We start from the raw sequence: 22,061 nt of genomic DNA on the forward strand, positions 1-22,061 counted from the left end.
ATGACTGATTGTCTTTTCCTCCTTTCACATCTTTGGAAAGTTGGGAAGCAAAGTTGTGAAATTTTTCACACTAAAGTGTAAATGACTAAAATCCACCCCATACATTCTTAATCCTAAGGATATTTTCATCTGGAACTGGTTAACCCAAAGGAATCTCAAGGTTTTTAGGTCCACCTACTCCCACTGTCCTTCTCAAAACTAACCCCAAAGTATTCTCCAAATTTCAACTATAATAATTCCCCTTCTTCCTCTTCCCCCACTACTTCTTTATTCTTCTGGATTGCTCAATGAGTCACCTGTTGGCTTTTCAGATAAATTTATTCCCACAAATTTTGCCTCTTTGAAAGATGCCTAGGATAAGAACTGGGCTGTCAGTGTAGCTGATTTCTCCTGAGCCTTGAGCCTAAACTCTGTTTACAGATTTTTAGTCATCATGTTGAGTCATTTCTTGCTCACATAGCATGGTCACCTACTCATAACTTAAAATTAAGGGAGCATTCCAATCAAAGGAGGTACTTGTTCGAGGTATTTGTTCCAGTCTGCCTACTCAGTGTAGGGGAATACTGACTCCCCCTTAGGAAACAGAGCAAGAAAATACTGGAACATGAATACATAAAGCCATTTATATAGGGATATATGGGTGAGTCAATCAAAAATTATTTATTGAGCAACTTTTATGGGCCAAAGAAGGTGTTAGATGCTAAGTACTGGAGGTGGAGTCTGGTTAGGGAGATAAGACATATGCATATGAAAGCGTTACTACCAAAAACAAGTAAAAGGTGGAGCAGGAAAGGAAGAAGGAAGGGAATCAACTGGACTTGAAGATTTGATGATTAAATTGGGTAACTAGGATAATGATACACATTGATGGAAATTTAAAAGTCAAACTGAGGAGAGGAGAGTGTGGTGAAAGGAGGGGATCAATACATGAGGAAGTTCCATTTTAGACATTTTTTTTAATGACGACAGGACTTCCAAGGGAAAAATTCTAGCCAGGCACTAGAGTTGTAAGCCTGGAGCATATAAAGTGCTGAAAATGCTAGATCTGGAAGTCACCAACACTAGAGATCACAGTTGAGATGGTGAGAGTGGCTGAAGAGAGAAGCAGAGATAGTATGTGGTCTGACACTTAGAATTTCCACATTTCAACGATAGGAAGAGGAAGCAAAACCAGAGAAAACAAAAGGAGCAATCAGAGTTGCAGGGGGAGAGCTAGCATAGTGTAGCATATTAGCCTTATCAGTACTTGGATTTAAATTACAGGGTGAAGGAGAGAGTTTCAAGGCTAGAGATGTTTACCGAGGAATACAGAGGAACAGATGGAAATGAGCTGCCCCAAAATTCATTCCTAATATCTCTGAAGTGGTCCCTAGCCCCAGCTTCCTACACTCCAAAATGTGCTAAGGGCCACATTCATCAAAAGTGCATAACATTGACCCAACACTAAAACAGCCCACAGTGTCCCCCTAAGAGAAGATGTCTTTATATATCATAGGACTGGATGGAGGAAGACTGGCAATATATTACCCTCCTGTCTTGTATCTGGCACAGGATAAAATGCAAAAAACATCAAGGAGGGGAGACCAAGACTGGGGGAAACTTAAGATTTGGGGACTATCCCATCTTCTCTCTAGGACAGGGCTGAAGGAGCTAAGAAACACTCATTCCCATGGGAAACAGGACTTATGTAGAAAAGGAAAACTCAAGGAATGAATACACGACTATCTTTAAGAAGCAGCGTGTTTACATTGGAAAGAGTGCTGAAGTTGGGATCCAGAGGATAAAGACACTGAGTTATGTACAGACAACGATTTATTTAACAAGGCATGTAGTTGCTGAAACAAATTGGGTCCAAGGCTCTCAGCCAGTGCCAGGACCCCGAAGCTCTTGACTCTTTGGCTTTTATATGATTTTTACATAGTGCTAGAGGGGAATAAGATTACATCAGCCAAGTTGCGACTGGATCAGAGCATGAGCTGGTCCCTCATGAGTAGGAGGTTTTACAGAAAACATTTAAAGAACACAAAACTCAAAGGTCAATGAAAACTATAGTCACAAAATGGAGGGCTAGTTACAAAGGAGTCGCTTTGGCCTAACAGACCCACCTCTAAAACTTACTATAGTTATGTTCATATGGGCAAATAATGTAACTTCTTTGAACTTCAATTTCCTCAGCTGCAAAATAAGGATAACAATACCTGTGGCATCTAACTCATAGGGATGCTATGACAAACCAATGAAATAATTTATATAAAGCACTTTCACTTTTATTTACATAGTGTTTTAATATTTGCGGTTAGTATTACTCTTATCATACATACAGAGTTAACAAAGTTAGTAACAATTGCTGCCCTAGCAAAGGGAGCTAGAGCCTTTTACAGTTGTATTAAGAGAGTAAGAAGGCCCCAGTGACTTTTGAATATACCTTTGTGAGCAAGCCAGTTTCTTTCCAATCACTTCTCATCTTTCCCATTTCATTGTGTCCTCTACCTAGCCACCATAGTGATTTTCCTAAAGCACAGGTCTGACCTTGTCAGGAAACCAGTGGCTCCTTATTACCTCCATGACTAAATATAAAATCCTACTTGGTATTTAAAGCCCTTCAAAACCTGGCCCCTCCTATTTTCTAGGCTTTTCTTTTACTTGACCTCTCTCCTCTACACACTGCATGATCCACCTTCACTGCCCTGCTTTGCTTTTCCTATCACATACCTCTTCACCTCTCGTCTTTATGCCTGTCTTGTTTTCCATGCCTGGAATTCACTGCCTTCTAGGTTCCTTGGCTTCCTTCAAGACTCAGTTCAACTCCCACATTTTACAAGAGGCTTTTCCTGGTTCCCTCAGCTACTAGTGCCTTCCCCTCTGAGACTACCTTTCAGCTACTCTGTGAATATCTTATATGTATCTAGATATTTACATTAATTGTCTTCTCCATTAGGCTGTAAGCTCCTTGAAAGCAGGAACTGTTTGTGTTTCTCTTTGTATCCTCAACACTTAGCACTGCGCCTGGCAAATTGTCAGCTCTTAAGAAATGGGTTTTTTTTTTTGGAGTTTTGATTTTTTTTTAACAACTTATTATTACTGTCAACAGTATGTTAGGTTTAGGAGCCAGACTGGAGGGAGTTTAGGAGACACAGAAAGAGAGAGAGAGAGTGTATTTATATTTCTGTCTAAAAGTTGGTTTAGAAAAACTGACAAACTTTATTCTCCTTTGTCCTCTAGGGTGGATGTGGCAGTTGCTGGACTTTTTCTACCACTGGGGGACTGGAGTCTGCTGTTGCCATAGCAACTGGAAAACTACTCTCTCTGGTAAGAAATATGACTTTAGGAATGCTGGAAGAGAAATCATCCATATGCTAACCTCATTTTTATTCCCCAGGATGTACAATGTAATTTGTTTATTTCATATTCCCTTCTACACACTCTGCATTTGAGCCAAATGAACTACTGGTTATTCCCCATATTCCTCCCTCCACAAGTTCACTCAGCTTTAAATCTCTGGTCATCCCCCACTCCTCATGCCTGTGCCCTCAATGATCTTCCTTCTCATCTTCCGCTCTCAGAATCCTTATCATCCTCCAAAGCTCAGCAAAGGTGCCCCCTCTTCCATGAAATCTTAGTGCTTTCTCCCTTCTCAAATTACAGTGTACTGTTATATCCCTTAAGGAGAACGTAAAGGTCCTGTAGGCAGTTACTGGTTTGCTGTTTGGTTTTTTTCCCAGAAATACCTAGTACATAGCAAGCACTTAGTGTTAATTGAATTAAATTCACCTGTTTCTATTTTATTTATATGAAATTGTATGACTGGGTAGAAATACTGATTCTATGACTTTGTCAGGTCATTAATTGCATTCAATAAACATTTATTAAGTGCCTACTGTATACCAGACACAGTACTAAGTGCTGGGGACACAAAAAGAAGCAAAAGAGAGTCCCTGCCCTCAAGGAGCTTCCAGTCAAATGGGGTAAACAACATGCAAAAATATATACAAAGCAAGTCTTACACAAGATAAATAGGAAATAATTTATAAAGGGAAAGCACTGAAATTAAGAGGGGTTAAGGAAGGCTTCCCATAGAAGGTGGGATTTTAACTGGAAGTTAAAAGAAGCCTTTAAGTATAAACATCATGATCATCCTTCTCTGAAATGTGTGCTTGTGAATCAGCTACTAAATGTCCTTTCTGCAGAAAGAGCTTTTTCATTTTCTTGGCCCTATTACATTCTTAGACAAGAAGAATAAAATTATACTTCAGCTCTGTGAACATTCAAAATTTGTCCCAAGGTTGATGTCTTTTCCAAACTGGATAATTAAAGAATGTTATTGATAAGGGGGGGGGGGGAGAAGAGAACTATCTGTAAGGTATTCCTAGCAAAATTATTTGTAACAAAAAAAAACTGGAAACAACCCACATGTGCAGCAAAATGGGAAATAGCTGTGCAAAATTATAGTATATGAGTATAATGGAACATTATTACACCATAAGAAGTAACAGCTATGAAGGATATAAGAACGGAGGGGAGATGTATATGAAGTGATACATAATCAAGAAAGCAGAACAAAAATAACATGTCCTTGTGTATGTAATATGGAAGAGGAAACAAGGCATAGTGGAGACTCATAGTCAAAATCTGGGTTCAAGCCCTACTTCCAAGATATCTAGCTTCTAGGCAACTAGGTGGTACAGTGGATAGAGTGCTGAGCCTGGAGTCAGAAAGTCCTGAGTTCACATCCAGTCTCAGACTTATACTAGCTGTGTGACCCTGGGCAAATTATTTAACCTGTTTGCCTCAGTTTCCTCATCTGTAAAATGGGGATAATAATAGCACCTACCTCCCAGAGTTGTTGTTAGGATCAAAGGAGATAATAATTATAAAGCTCTTAACACAATGCCTGGCACATAGTAAGTACTATATAAATATTAGGTATCACTATTATTCATCCATCCAGTCATTCATTCATTTATTATAAAGTGCTAAACCTGGAATCAAGAAGATCTGAATTTAAATATGGCCTTAGACACTAGCTGTGTGACCCTAGGCAAAGTCACTTATCCTCTCCTTGATCTGTCTCAATTTCTTCATCTATAAAATGAGGATAATTATAGCACCTATTTCCCAGGGTTGTTGTGAGAATAAAATGAGATATTTATTAACATTTTGCAAATCTTAAAGCATTATATAAATGCTAGCTAATTATGCTTATTATTATGCTGTCTGTTTAACCCTGAGCAAGACATATAACTGGTGTTCCAGACAACTAAGACTAGAAGTTGCAGAACAGTTATCCATCTGCCTTGAGGCCCCACTCTCCAGATTAATGACTGCTTCTCCAGGAAGTCCCCACTATGCTTGTTTCACTCCCTCCTTCTTTGCATATCTCTCTTCCTTCCACTCCCCTCTTCACCAACTACCTAACCCCACCTAATCAATAAATATGCCTTTCAACACTCCCATCCCCTCCAGTTCTAGAACAATGAATCATGCATGATAATATCAACTTTGCTAGCCTTGTTCCTGTTATTCCTAAATAAGGTATCTCAATCCACTCTCACTCTGGCCCCAGTCCTTATCCCTGTAATTTCTGGGTCAATGTGTCTCTGCCTGGCTACCACTCCCCTATGAATATTGTTCACCCCTTTAAAATATAAGCACCTTGAGGTCAGGGACTCTTTGTTTTTATATTTGTATCCCCTGTGCTTAGCAAATAGTAAGAGCTTAATACATTCATTTATTGACCAAAGGAGTTTTCAAAATTAGGAAGTTCTTTATACCTCAGGAGTTCCCTATACCAAAGAAATTATAGACCTTATAGATCTTGACAATAACAACCACCACCACCTTAATACTTCAACAGATCAGTAATCAACATAGATAGCTCTAGCAATCAATCAGTTAAGCACCTATTGGTGCCAGGCACAATGCTAGGCATTGGGCAATACAACAACAAAAACAACAAAACAGTCCTAGCCCTCTAAGAGCCTAACATTCTATCAGGGGAAACATCATTTACACATATAAATAAATTCAAAATATATACAAGTAAATAATTTTGTGGTGAGGAAGAAGAAGCATTGGTAGCTGGGGGAATTAGGAAGGGCCTCTTGTGGGAGCTGGTATTTGTGTTGAGCTTTGAAGGAAGCTAGGAATTTAAGTTAAGCTTAAGTTTCTGTGTACTATCATTTTATTGTTGTTTGAGCATTTTAATATTTTTGCTTCTTGATAGTTTAATTTGCTTAAAAAAATAATAACACAAGGCCATATTGACCTAGAATTGAAGTAAACTCAACCCAATTTGGATAGTTAAGTCATATACTTAAGGCTTAAGGCCACTGAACTTTTGGTTATATTTAGGTTGGAAAGTACCTGAATGCAAAAAAAAAAAAAAAAAAAGGAAGAAAGAAAGAAGGGGGACACTTTGTATTTAACACAAGATGATGAGAAGTTATAAAGTAAATAGATTTCACCTCAAAAAATATAAAAAGATTAATTTAAATTAAACATGATATGATTTACCTTTTTAAAGATTCTAATTTCAAAGGTCTTACATTTAATAAGACTCAGATATTTCATCATTTGTGTATAGAAGCTAGGAATTTACTAACTTATTTTGTCCTTATCTAAATCCATGTGTAAGATATAGCATATTTACAAATGTATGAGGCATACAAGTACTAACAAGGAGTTATATTTAATTATATGCTTAAGACAATGTAAATATTTGAGACATTTCCATCAGTTTACCTACTATTCATCCTGGTATGTAGTTGACAGGTAGACAATTAGGTGGCATAATGGTAATGTCAGATTCAAATAGAACTGGATCCCTGTAGTTGCATATTGACTTAGGATATCACAAATTAACATTATCTGTGTCATGTTATATGTTTATTTATTTTGTTAAGCATTTTCCAATTATATATTTATCTAGTTTGGGCACACTCATTTTTCCTGCCAGGAGTCTGACATCTGTTGATGTTGGATAGAGCTTTGGATATGGAATTAGAAAGATCTGAGTTCAATCTTGCCCTAGACATTTAACTATCTATGGGACTCTGGGCAATTCACTTAAACCCCTCTCGGATTCAGCTTTAAAATAGGAATAAAAATAGTATCTACTTCCCAGAGCTGTTGTAAGGATTAAATGAGATGACATATAAGGTATCTTGCAAATTTCAAAGTGCTGTATAAATGCTAGTTACAATTGCTTTTGTTATTATTATCATAGATCTGTTCAGCATACCTAATATATGTAAGTATAGTGTATGTTTGATTCTAAATTACTTTGATTCTAAATCAAATTCACTGGAATTCATTTATATTTCATTAGGCAGAACAACAACTAGTGGACTGTGCTCAGGATTTTAACAATCATGGATGCAATGGGTAAGTCGCCCCTGAATAGATAAACAAGACTTCATAAATTACTTTCAATATAGTGTAGCCCAAGCTTATGAACTTGCTCAGTTTTTCTAACTTGGAGCCTGTGGCAGGTGAAAGATAAAATGACAGAGAAAACAAAGGTTCAAGCTTCTGCACATATAGATTTATTAAGCAATGCATGACAACTGCCCAACAAATCAGGACCAGACCTCCTCAGCTTAGGCCTGGACCCCAAACACAGGGGTAGACAGACTTTTATACATTTTTTAAAATTCATCAAATAAGACCAATTAATTAAAAGGAAACAATACAACATTGGATAATCTGATTTCTAATTAGAGGAAAGATTAGGGACTTTTCAAGTTGGGAGTGGCAGAGCAAACAGGTACAATTCCCTGAATTTAGAAAAGGAGCTGTGCCACTCCCCCCAAGTGTCTATAAACAATCAAAGGAACATGGAAACAACAACTGATTGATCAGTACTGGGCCAGTTTTTCAGGTAAGACATATGGGTTGCTTGAGATGTATAATTGTGAGAAAATTCCTTGCATCAATCTTGGGATCTGACCAGGTTTCTGATCACCATAACCTAGGTTCTTAGTTAAGGGTCTCTAAACAGCAGGTAGAGGTGGTCCAGCTTCCCAGCCACACAGGGCTAGGTTCAAACAATACAATAAGATTTTCTCCCAATTACCACAATTGAATAAATTTTTCTCACAAGACAGAAATTGTACTAGACCCATAAATGAATAGAAAGGAAACTGGGCCAGCTCCAGAATCAATTCACAAGATGGAAACAGTGTGGTTCACTCAATTCCCACAATTAAGCACGTACTGTCCTAATTCTCTCAAGTCTTCTGCTACCCCCACCTATGTGGTAGGGAATGCAGCAGGTCCCATCTTAGACAAACTGAGCATGCTCAGAAGCCTGGGCTACACATTAATCTCAACTACTTTTGAATTCAGCATTTTTCATTTTGGATTTCATTGCTCTTATCCTCCATAACCCTGAATTATGGGTGTTTTGCTGAAGAACAATCTGTAGCAGCAGCTGGAGCATCACCCAGCCCAAGAAATCCACAATAAATTATCTTCCAAGTATATGTTAATTTCCTTTTTCTGTTAAAAGGGTAAATACTATCATTAATTCTATCAGCACCAAGTTAAAGTCTTGTAATATATTTTTTTATAAACCTAAAAGTATTCATCCAAACTAGTATTAAATTACAAAAGGGAGCCTTCCTTTATATGTTACTCCCAGAAGCAGATTAGAAGGAATAGAAAATATATTTTTTGCATGGCCTATATGGGGATTCGTTTTGCTTGATGATGTACGTTTGTTACAAGAGTCTTGTTTTTTTTCTTTTTTTTCTAAGTTGGGAAGGAAGGAAGGAAAGAAAATAAACTCTTATTAATTGAAAAAAAGTAAAATCACTGTACTGAAAACTAAGAAAGCCTTGTTTCTAGTCTCACCTCTGTCAAGGTCATGTGCATGACTTGGGCAAAACACCTAACATTGTACAATATTAGTTGCCTCCTCAGTAAAATGACAATAACACTCATATGTAACCAACCTCCCAGGGTTGTTATTACTATTTGATAAGATTAAGTTATGTGAAATCATTTTACAGAGCATACAAAGATAAGAGGTTTGTGTTTCTGTTTCTTTGTTGTTTATGGTACTGACTTGTAATTTCATTGATCAGTCAGTCAGCTAGAATTTTTTAAGTGCTTGCTGTGTGCCAAGTTCATTGGGGGAAAAAAAAACAAGACAAAACGTGATGTTGGGAAAAACTGAAGGCGAAAGAAAAAAGGGACAGCAGAGGATAAAGTTGATGGATAGTGTCATGGAAACAACAAACATGAAGTTGGACAGACTTCAAGAGATAATAGAAAATAAAAAGGCCATGGAGTCACAAAGAGCCGGACAAAACTGGACAACAACAACAAATGTGCTAAGCAATATCCTGAACTCTGAGAATACAACTTAAGTAGAAAGAAAGGCAGACTCTACCCTAGAGGATCTTTCATTTTAATAGGGTAAGATAAGGCCTAAAAGAAAGTTGAAGAAAGAGAGGGATGGTAGAGGAATTCTGTTGTACTGCAAAGGAATGAGACCCAGCTGACCTGGACACCCTTCTTAGAGTTTCTGGGAGGAGCCGTTCACTCAGAGGGAGGGGCCTAGGGGCAGAGGGTACTTCCAAAGTGTAAATTCTAGGACCTGAGCTCTTCAAGTAGTCCTACATACAGCCTGAGGAGGAAAGAGGTATAGGAACTCCTGGAATAGAAACTCCTCCCATGGGTTGCAGGTTGGCATCTCATCTGATATTTATAATCTTAATTGATACCTAGGAGGTTTAATGATTTGCCTATAAGCAATTAAGTATAAGAGGCAGGACCTGAACCTATGTCTTCTTGACTCTAAAGATTGTGCTCTATCCATTGTCCCCAGATTTTTTAAAATAAATATGCAAAAAAAATTTACAGAGGCTTCCACAATGTGTTCCTAGCCCTGATCAGAGCCCTAGCTCTCTTGAGTTCTGATCACCAGATTATTTATAGCTGCTCATAGGAAATTTCCACTTTGATTGTCCTACTGGTTTCTATAAATCTCAACCAACCCCCTAAAAAGCCATATACTTGTCTGTTCTCTGTAACATGCCTATTTTTGTCAATAGCAGCATCATTCTCTTAGTCACCAAAACTTGTAGTCATTTTTTTTTTTACTGATTCCTCTCTTCCTTTACTTCTTTACACATCCAATCAGTTACCAGGTCCTCACAATCCTTATTTAAAAATGTCTCTCCATATATTCCTACATGGCAAGATATTTGTAATTCTGAAGAACTTAATTACTATAAGGACAATTAGAAGAAATATACATAGGCAGAAGGTACAGGTGTGAGATGACTATGATGGGATGATATCCAAAAAAAAAAATTATGGAGTGTGAAAGAAGATTGCACTGGAAGAAGAGGGAATAAGGAGATAAAATGGCGTAAATTATCTCACATAAAAGAAGTATGAAAGAGCTATTACAGTTTAGGGAAAGATGGGGGGTGGCAGGCAACACTTGAACCTTACTCTCATCATAATTGGCTCAAAGAAATAATAATATACATACTCAGTTGAATATGGATATCTATTTTACCCTATAGGGAACTAAAAAGGGACACAGATTAAAAAAGGTGGGGGGAACTGACAAAAGGATGAGCAAATTGGGGGAGGTGGTGATCAGAAGTAAAACACTTGTGAGGAGGGACAGGGTGAAAGGTAAGACAGAGAAAAAGATAAACAAGGGGAAAATAAGATGGAGGGAAATACACAGTTAGTTATGATAACTGTAAATGTGAATGGAATGAACTCACCCATAAAATGGAAGTGGATAGCCCAGTAGATTAAAAACCAGAATCCTACAATATACTGTTTACAAGAAATACATTTAAAGCACAGAGACACTGACCGAGTAAAAGTAAGGAGCTGGAGCAGAATCTATTATGCTTCAGCTGAAGTAAAAAAAAAAAAAAAAGTAGGTGTAGCAATCATGATCTCAGACAAAGTAAAAGTAAAAATGGATCTAATTAAAAGAGATAAGAAATGAAATTTTATCTTGCTAAAAGGGACCATAGACAGTGAAGTAGTATCAATAGTAAATGTATATGCACCAAATGGTATAGCATCTAAATTTTTAAAGGAGAAGCTAAATTAATTACAGGAGGAAATAGACAACAAAACCATATTAGTGGGGGGCCTCAGATTTCCTCTCTCAGAACTAGATAAATCTAACCAAAAAATAAAGAAAGAAGTTAAGGAGGTGAATAGAATGCTAGAAAAGTTCGATATGATGGATCACTGGAGAAAATTGAATGGGAATAGAAAGGAATATCCCTTTTTCTCAGTAATATATGGCACCTACACAAAAATTGATGATGTTTTGGGGCATAAAAACCTCACAACCAAATGCAGAAAAACATAAATATTAAGTGCATCCTTTTCAGATCATAATACAATAAAAATTACATGAGAAGTTAATGAAAAATAGATTAAAATTAATTGGAAACTAAATAATCTAATCCTAAAGAATAAGTGGATCAAAGAGTAAATCATAGAACCAATAATTACATTAAAGAGAATGACAGCAATGAGACAACATACCGAAAGTTATAGGCTACAGCCAAGGTAGTACTTAAGCGAAAATTTATATATCTCTAAACACTTACATCAATAAAAAAGAGAAAAAGCAGATCAATGAATCAGGCATGTGACTAAAAAACTAGAAAAAGAACAAATTCCAAACCCCCAATTAAACAGCATATTGGAAATCCTGAAAAGAAATGAGAAATTAATAAAATTGAAAGTAAGAAAACCATTGAATAAATAAAACTAGAAGCTGGTTTTGTGAAAAAACCAATAAAATAGATAAGCCATTGGTTAATTTGATTTTAAAAAATGTAGAAAACCAAATTACCAGTATCAAAAATGAAAAGGGTACATTCATCACCAATGAAGAGGAACTTAAAATAATCGTTAAGAGTTATTTTGCACTTACTAGCTGTGTGACCCTGAGCAAGTCAGTTAACCCCCACTGCCTCACCAAAAAAAAAAGCTATTTTTCCCAATTATATACCAATAAATCTGACAACCTAAATGAAATACATAAATATTTACGCAAATATAAATTGCCCAGATCAACAGAAGATGAAATAGAATACTTAAATAACCCAATCTTAGAAAAAAAGAAATTGAACAAGCCATCAGTGAACTCCCTAAGAAAAAATCCCCAGGGCCAGATAATTTCACAATTGAATTCTACCAAACATGTAAATAACAATTAATCTCAATACTATGTAAACTACTGGGAAAAGCAAGTGAAGAAAGAGTCCTATCAAATTCCTTTTATGACACAAATATGATACTGATACCTAAACCAAGAAGAGCAAAAACAGAAAAAGAAAACTATAGACCAATTTCCTAATGAATATTTTTGCAAACATTTTAAATAAAATACTATCAAGGAGATTACAACAATATATCACACGGATCATACAATATGACCAGGTGGAATTTATACCAGGAATGCAAGGCTGGTTCAGTAGGAAAACTATCAACATAATTAACCATATCAATAACAAAAACAACAGAAATTATATAATTATCTCAATTGCTGCAGAAAAAGTCTTTGACCAAATATAGTACCCATTCCTATTAAAACACCAGAGACCATGGGAATCAATAGAGCTTATCTTAAGATGATAAGTAATATTTATCTAAAACCATGAGCAAGCATTATCTGGATAAGCTAGAAGCTTTCCCAATAAAGTCAGGAGTGAAACAAGGATGCCCATTATCACCACTATTATTCAATATTGTACTAGAAATGCTAGCTATAGCAATAAGAGAAGAAAAAGAAATTGAAGTAATTAGAATAGGCAAAAAGGAAACAAAACTATCACTCTTTGCAGATGATATGATGATATACTTAGAGAATCAACTACAAAAACTACTTGAAGCAATTAACAACTTCAGCACATAGATCATCAGCATTTCTATATATTACCAACAAAGCCCAGTAGCAAGAAATAAAAAGAGAAATTCCATTTAAAATAACTGTAGACAATATAAAATACTTGGGAGTTTACCTGCCAAGACAAACTCAGGAACTATATGAACACAATTACAAAACACTTTTCAAACAAATAAAGTCAGATCTAAACAATTCAAAAAATATTAATTGCTCATGGGTAGGCTAACCCAATATAATAAAAATGACAACTCTACCTAAATTAATCTATTTATTCAATACCATGCCAATCAAACTACCAAAAATATTTTATAGAGCTAGAACAAATAATAATAAAATTCGTTTGGAAGAACAAAAGGTCAAGGATATGAAGGGAGTCAATGAAAAAAATGTGAAGGAAGATGCTCTAACCATATCAAATCCCAAACTGTATTATAAAGGGTGAATCATTAAAACTATCTCATACTGACTAAGAAATAGAGTGATGGATCAGTGGAATAGATTAGAATATAGTACATTGTAGTATATAACCACAGTAACCTAGTGTTTGATAAACCCAAAGATCCAAGCTTTTGGGACAAAAATTCATTATTTACAAAAACTTCTGAGAAAACTGGAAAACAATATGGCAGAAACTAGATATAGACCAAGATCTCATACTGGATATCAAGATAAGGTCAAAATGGGAATGTGATTTACACCCAGAGTGATACCATAAGCAAATTACAAGAGCATGGAATGCTTTACCTGTCAGATCTATAGTTAAGGAAAGAATTTAGAACTAAACAAGATATAGAGAGCTATACTACAAAATGTCAAATGGATAATTTTGATTATTAAAAAATTTTGCAAAACCAATGCAACCAAAATGAGAAGGAAAGCAGAACACTGGGGGAAAATTTTTACAGCAGGTATCTCAGATAAAGGCTTCATTCTCAAATGTATAGAGAATTGTGTCAAATTTACAAGAATACAAGTCGTTCCCTAGTTGATAAATAGGCTGTTTTCAGACAAAACAATCAAAGCTGTCTATGATCATATGAAAAATGCACTAAATCACTATTGCTAGAAATGCAAATTAAAACAACTCTGAGGTACTACTTCACACCTATCAGATTGGCTAATATGACAAAAAAGGAAAATGATAAATTTCGAAGGTATGTGGGAAAATTGAGACACTAATACACTGGAGTTGTGAACTGCTTCAACCATTATGTAGAGAAATTTGGAACTATGCCCAAAGGGCTATAAAACCACTTTGATCCAACAATACCACTGCTAGGTTTGTATCCTGAAGAGATTTTTTTAAAAAGCAAAAAGACCTATTTGAACAAAAATATTAATAGCAGCTCTTTTGTGGTGGCTAAGAATTAGAAATTGAGGGAATGCCCATCAATTGAGGAATGGCTGAACAAGTTGTGGTATGTGATTGGAATATTATTGAAAGGACAAGCAGGATGATTTCAGAAAAACCTGGAAACACTTACATGAACTGATACAAATTGAAGTGAGCAGAGCCAGGAGAACATTGTACACAGCAACAGCAATATGATACAATGAAGAACTGTGAATGACTCAGTTATTCTCAGCAATACAGTGATCCAAGACAATCCCAAAGGACTTATGAGGAAAAATGCTATATATCTCCAGAGAAAGAAATGATGTCTCTATACCAACTGAAGCATACTATTTTTCTCTTTCTTTCTTTCCTTCTTTTCTTGTTCTAGTCTCCTTGCACAAAATGACTAATATGGAAATGTTTTACATGATTGCACATGTATGACCTATATCAGATGGCTTACTGTGTCAGGGAGGGGATAGGGGAGGGAATAAGGGACAGAATTTGGAACTCAAAACTTTAAAAAAATAAAAGAATGTTAGAAATGTTTTTACATGTAATTGGGGAAAAAAATAATATATTTTTTTAAAGTCTCTCCAATTTGCCTCTTACTTTCCTTCTATTCCCTCAGCCATCACAGTCCAGACTCCTAGCTAGATCATTGCAGACATTCTGCATAATAAGTACTTGATTTAATTTGTTGACTTGTTAAAATACTGAATAATAAGAGCTGTGTAACTGGTCTATTCACTTCTGCTTTCTGTTTCTTCACATTCCATCTTCAATGTCACTGGAGGTTTAATCCTAAAAAACACACTGCTTTTGTCATATCCCTCCTCGATTTAAAAATTAGCAGTGTCTGTTGATTGCCTGCAGAATTGTCTAAACTCCTTGGCCAGCAGTCAAAGTTCAAGTCCCACCAACTTGAATTAGTCATTACATTAGTAAAAACCCAATTTCAGAAAAGCTCCAGCCATGCTTCACTTATCTCCTTCCTCTCTTTACATAGCTAGCATTTATATAGTGCTTTAAAGTTTGCAAGGTGCTTTACATATGCTATTTCATCAGAACCTCATAACCAACACGTAACTTAGGTGCTTTCATTATCCCCATTTTACAGATGAAGAAACTGAGGCTGAGGAAGTTAAATGACTTGCCCAGAGTCATATAACTAGTATACAAGCAAGTCAGGATTTGAAATCAGGTCATCTTATATCCAAATCCAGAACTCCAGCGATTACATGAATACGGTTTATAACAATCACTTTAGTACTTATCATCTTCAGCCTTTTATTGTTATTTAAGTGATTTATTTGTCTGTGTTCCAAGAAAATTATAATCCCTTCAAAGTGATACATAAATACATAGTTATATAGATATATTTATCCATCATAGTATTCATACATTATATAAATATTTGCTGAAATGAATTAAATTGAACTAAGTAAAGACTATCTTGTAGAATAGCCATATATTAGGTTACTGAAGAAGATTCTAGGAATTCACTGGTTCTCAGCTCAGTTAATCAATTAATCAAGTACTAGCTCTCAGTTGAATTGTTTCATTTCAGTTGCTAAGATATCTGAAGGAACTAGACCAATTGTTGCTTTTCCAATTATTAAAAACCAAACTTAATCTCTCCCCATGAAATAGTTTTTCCTTCTAACTTTCCTGTTGCTACTAATGGTGCCACCCTATCCAGACTCAAAATCCTAGTAATTTTTCACTTCTATTTCATCTTCCATATCCTGTCCATTGAAAAGTCCTATTAATTCTACCTCAAAGCATCTCTTGTTCCTAACCCCTCTTTTTAATTCCCACTACCACTATTCCATTTCAACACTTCATTTATTACTTGTCATGTAGATTTGCCTTTTACCTGGTCTGTCCCTTCAATCTATTCTATAAGCCATTGGCAAGTTAATCTTAATAAATCACAGCTTTGGTCACTCTCTTATTCAAATTTTTCATTGGCTCTTCATTAAATACCAAATCAGATAAACTCCTCAGCCTAGTATTCAAGTCTCTCCATGCTCGAGCCTCAATCTAATGCTCCAGCTTTACCTTCTACCATGTACCTAAACTTTCTTACTCCAGCTTTTGTTACTGCTATCTCCTTGCCTGAAATAGCCTCCACTATTTCCTGTCTCTGCCCATAATGTAACATCCATCTGTGCCTTTCATTCAAGAAATACTCATCTTCATATCTTTGTATATCTTCTTTGCATGGCTTCTTATTCTTATTCTTATTCTTATTCTTATTTGCATTGCTTCTAGTACTCTTAGCCGATCCAATTGTCCTATAGCTTGTTGGTTTGTGTGTGTGTGTGTGTGTCTGTTAATACTGTTGTTCTGCTCGTTTTAAAATATTGGTTAATTCTTTTTTTCTTTGGTATGTTATTGGGTTTGTTTCTTTTTTTAACGAGTCTGGTTCCCTTTGAGAACTCGCTTGGCCATTTTGATTGGAAAGCTCAAAACCATATTCTATACTACCCCATTCATGAAGCTTTCCCTCAATTTCCCATCAGGCTATCTTCTCTCTCTGCTCCAAATGGAACTTGTTTTGTAGTTCTCTTACAACATTTGTATTTTCTACCTTGCAGTATAGTTATTGATATTCTTATCTTATTAGATAATGAAGTTCCTTGGATATGGACCAGCACCAGTTGTCGAATTAATGAACAAATGTTAACTGGATCTCATTATCAATTGCTGATTTAAAACAACACAAACCTACATTCTAATTTGGACAAAACTAGCTTTAACTCCATATAATGGGCGATTACAATGGAAATCTAGAACAAAGTTCTGAATTAGAGCTTGACTGTTAGTTTTCTCAAAAACAAATTTGGTTGAATTTTGAGTTCAAGTAGGTTCCATTCAGTTTACTGAGCTTTCATGAAAATCAAGGCAAATATTCCCATGTTCATACTAATATACAGCAGCATAACATTCAACTTAAAAGTTAGGAGGCAAGGGGCTGTATCCTGTCACTTTCCATTCTGAGATAATCAACAAATGTGTTATTGGATGTATTGCAAATGTGAAAAAGTTAGATAAATATACTGTAACTTTCACTTAGTTTAGGAAAAAATCAATTGTAGTATGAATTCATATATATGTGATTACCAATTATCCAAAAAATTGTTTTGTAGTCAATAATAAGCTTGTCATTGAATTGTTTTACAGGGGTCTCCCAAGCCAAGCTTTTGAATATATAATGTATAATAAAGGAATTATGGGAGAAGACACATATCCTTATGAAGGAAAGGTATTCTTGATATCTAATCTAAAACAATATTGTTGGAATAGTTGTACTATATATAATTGATTCTCAATGGTGTTGCTGTTTTAAACAGGATGGCACTTGCAAATTCCAACCAACCAAAGCCATTGCTTTTGTCAAAGATGTGGTCAACATAACACTTGTGAGTACAAAAGGTCCCTGGGTAACAATACTGTGGGAGCAATATACAAAGAGGTTTCTATGACGAAATACCCTTTCACCAAAGCAGTTGTGCCAATTCTTTCATTGTATGGGAATTCACAGTGGAGGCAGGTAGGTGGCGCAGTGGTATAGCATTGAACTTAGAATTAGGAAGACCTGAGCTCAAATGCAGCCTGACACTTCATGTGTGAGCCTGGGCAAGTCATTTAACCTCTGCTTCAGTTTCCTCATCTGTAAAATGGAGATAGTAATAACATCTACCTTCCAGGGTTGTCATGAGAATCAAATGATAATTGTATCGTATATCACATTAATATTTATATTTATAATATTTCTGTTACATCTTAAAGTGCTACATAATTGCTAGCTATTATTATTATTATTAATTTGCTGTATTGAGGATATAGTAGGCATCAAATATTTTTGTTATAATAAAATTTTCTGATAGTGATATTTCTTATAATGACACATCAACCACCATGTTTGTAACATGGTGTAACTCCATATTTCCTTGTTGTTCCAAGCTCTATCTGGTATAAATATTAATTAACCAGCTAGTATGGATAAAGAGAAAAAATTCAAGCCAAAAAAATCCATTTTGGAGATGGCATTAATTCTGATTGGCTACTTAATTTGTTCATTTTACCTGGATACCTTGATGATACAAACTATAATCTGAATACCATATTACAATAGTATAAAAAGTCATCTGGTTAGGGAAAATCAGTAGAGCTCTGATCTCCTGGGCAAATCTGAGATGTCATCTTCCAGGTATAATTAGACTATAGAGTAGAAAACATTTGTTATGCATGGATAAATACTATATTTAATAAAAACAAAAGCTTTCTTGATTGGCATACTGGTAAAAAAAATGGAAGGTATTAGTCATAATTTGCAGTTAATTTTGCTTTCCCTTGCTTTTCTGGGAGTTGGTAGCAAATGATCTGCATGCAAATCCTGATTCTACTTCCACTTACTACACATGTGATCTTGGACAAGTCATTTAATCTTTCTGAGTCTCAGTTTCCTCATCCGTAAATGAAGTATTTGGAATAGTTTGGAGTCCCTAACCTGAAAGAGGGTCTGTGAACTTGGTTTTCGAAAAAATATTTTGATAATTTTATCAATATAATTTTTAAAATTTCTTTTGTTTCCTTTATAATCCTATGTATTTTATTTTATGCATTTATGCACACTGAGAAACAGTACACAGTCTTCATCAGACTGCCAAAGAGATCTATAATGTAAAAAAGGTTAAGGACCTATGGACTAGATAGTATCTAATGTCTGAAATGTTATGATGTCTGAGCCTATAACCTTTGAACCTCACAAGAGCCTTAAGGAAGCAGCAAGACAGAGCTCTGACTTTTTCCTCAAATAAAAGAAATAGTCGGCAACATCTTTATCTTAACCCCATTACACCTCTCTTCTGGTTAGCTTCAACATAGCTGCAAGTTACAATGATCAATTTGTATTAGAGAAGATCCAAATACTCCTTGTAAAGTGACAGATAATAACATATCTTTTATGGTCACTCTCACTTTGGATTGAGCTACAACATCCACTAATCTAAAGACAGATTTTGCGTAAGAGTCACACTTCCACTGTGTAACATTTTTTCATCATAGGAAAAATATGTATAATTCACTAAAAACAGCTACATATTTAGTTGATATAACTAAAGTACTAGTCCTTGGGACCAAAGCAAAAATAAACATGCCCCCTCGTGTCTGGGTGTGCTTATTTTCTCTTTTTTAAAAATGAGGAAAAGGCTATTCTTTTCCTTTGGGAATTTTCAGTTTGAGTTGTATTTTTTACCAGGTGTGTAAATCTAATAATAAAAGAGGAAAAGGAATGAGAAAGGCCAAAATAAAATGCATAATTCAGGGTATTATGTTCCCCCTCAGTATGATGAAGAAGCTATGACTGAAGCCGTGGCCCACCATAACCCTGTCAGTTTTGCTTTTGAAGTGACTGATGACTTTCTGAGCTACCGTGAAGGCATATATTCCAAGTAAGTTTTTCACTGCATAAAAGAACAAGAAAAACATTACCTAACAATAGTTTTCAGTAATCATTTAAAAATCTTGTTAAGTTTTGTTATGGATCTCTAAGAGTTGCCAATTCTGTGGCCAAAAATACCACTTAGATTGTAGGATCTGGGGCAGAAATAAAACTTAGAACTCAAAAATACAAAACAGTGATAAGAATTCTGTGACCACATTACCGGTTTGCTTGGCAATACTTTGTAGTCCCATAAAAGAGACCTAAGGATAGGAAAGAAGATAAAACCAAGTTATATGTTCAGTGAGCTAGTTCTAAATTCTAGAAATTCCACTGTACATGTAGCTATTTTAAAGAATAAATATTAATTTTTAAAAAAGAATAAATATAAATTTATAAAGTGAGTAATTAAGGAAATGTGAATCCCTTCACAAGCAGAAGAATTCTTGATGGCAGAATATAAGTTCCTTGAGGGCAGACACTTGTTTTTTTCTTTGTGTCCCCAATGCTTAGCATAGTGCATAGTATATAGAAGGCACCAAATGAAAAGTTTATTGCATTGTACTCACTTCAACAGAGGATCTTGACCCAGGGTTCCTTTTGAATAGCAAGCTCCCAGATATTTGAAGACTTTTAGTATGATAGTAATAATGATGTAGTTCTAACCTTTATAAACTTTTTCCTTTTATTTATTTTTCAGTCCCAAGTGTGATAAAAGTCCAGACAAAGTGAACCACGCAGTGCTTGCAGTTGGGTATGGAGAAGAAAATGGAATACCTTACTGGATTGTGAAAAACTCTTGGGGTACATCCTGGGGGAACAATGGGTAAGAAACTCTGGATTATCATTTAACTAAATTATCCATAGCTGATTAAAAGTCTTCAGGCTCCTGCCAGTTCCTGGTGCCTACATACAGTTAGCTCAGTTAGTACTTAGGACAAGAAGGGCCAACATCACAGATTCAATCCCCGAATAAATCATTTAACTTTGACCTGTTACATTGCCAAATACTACAAATAATTTTGAATCAGATGTCTTAAATATTTGCCATGGGGTGGAGAGGTGAGGGTTGCAAATCCATCACCTCAATGTGAATAACAAGTATATAGCCTGCTATTGGTGAGTAAATGCCATCATCTTTGTATCAACAAGGAAAGAAAGTATCAGTTTTTAAAAGTGCATTATATTGGGAAAAAATAAAATACTATTTTAAAAAAGGAGAAGGGGAAAAGGAAAAAAATGTATTATTAAGATTCTCAGTTATAGTTCTCAAGCAAACAAAAAAATTGGGTTTATTAATGATGGCTTATATGCATATAATACCTCTAATTTTTCACAGTGGCTTCCCATCTATCATTTCTTTATAATAATATCTGGGAAGTTGGCAGGGTGTACAGTATTGTGGCTATTTTATAGATGTGGAAATGAAGCTCAGAAACATTTTCTGAATCCTAGCCCCTTTTTCATTGGGACTTGTCTCCTATAACATTGTTAGTGTAGCTACTTGTGTATTGGGATCATAATAGAAAGCTTTTTTTTCCTTTTTATTATAGTGCTATGATTTCTAGAGGTATTAAACCAATTATACATGGGGAAGTATGTGCTTTAATTTCCTAGTCAAATACTATGTTGAATTTCAGATACAATTTTCTGTGAGACTCGAGTAATTTTTCATTTCAGAACTACTTTTAAATTTATTCTCATAAAGAACTCAAAGCCTTTTCAGATACCTATTGACCAAAGTTAGCTCCATCCTTCTAAAGAAGGAGAGCATATATGCCTTGTACTTCAAATAAAATTACTATTGAATTATTAAGTAATAGATTTAAGTATTTTCACAATTGTTTGCATTTAGTGTTTAGAAGCCAGTTTGGTATAAAAGGTCTTGGTTTAATAAAGGACTGCAAACCTGATTTGATATCTGAGTAAAAGTGTCCCATAGTAGCTTGAAGCTCATACTCAATTTATTAAGTTATTTATATTGATGTGGCACCTTTATTCCTTCAAATCTTTGGTCAGTTAGTTTCAATCACAAAACAAATTACACCCAAAAAATTAACAGAGATTATTTAGTGATTTAGTAACTTCATAATTTCTTATTGGGAGAAGTATCATTTAAGAAAAGGGATTGTGAATAGATTCATCAGAAGGAAAAGTTACTTTTCTTGTTAAGGAAAAGAACTTAAACATTAAATGACTCATCCATAAATTACAAGGTGATTTTCTATTAGATACTATAATATTCAAAGCTAATACTTTCAATTAATGAAATTGAAGGACAAAAGTCCTTGAGGAAGATGCAAATATCTGATTTTGGGACATAGCAAAATGTGGCACTTAACTTGTGAGGTCAATAATGCACCAAAATG

At 35.1% G+C, this 22,061-nt stretch overlaps 1 protein-coding gene across 1 annotated transcript in view; it reads left to right on the forward strand.

The window, feature by feature from the left end:
- The window catches only part of CTSH (cathepsin H), a 38,151-nt gene that overhangs the window by 14,031 nt on the left and 2,059 nt on the right, over positions 1-22,061 (forward strand). Inside the window, exons 3-8 of the mRNA XM_027851635.1 lie at positions 3,223-3,309; positions 7,328-7,383; positions 17,430-17,511; positions 17,600-17,668; positions 19,596-19,702; positions 20,393-20,518. Coding sequence (XP_027707436.1) covers positions 3,223-3,309; positions 7,328-7,383; positions 17,430-17,511; positions 17,600-17,668; positions 19,596-19,702; positions 20,393-20,518 — 527 coding nt within the window. The remainder of the gene's footprint in view (positions 1-3,222; positions 3,310-7,327; positions 7,384-17,429; positions 17,512-17,599; positions 17,669-19,595; positions 19,703-20,392; positions 20,519-22,061) is intronic.

This window comes from Vombatus ursinus, unplaced genomic scaffold (assembly GCF_900497805.2).
Source record: "Vombatus ursinus unplaced genomic scaffold, bare-nosed wombat genome assembly UNPS02009205.1, whole genome shotgun sequence".
Classification (NCBI taxonomy): Eukaryota; Metazoa; Chordata; class Mammalia; order Diprotodontia; family Vombatidae; genus Vombatus; species Vombatus ursinus.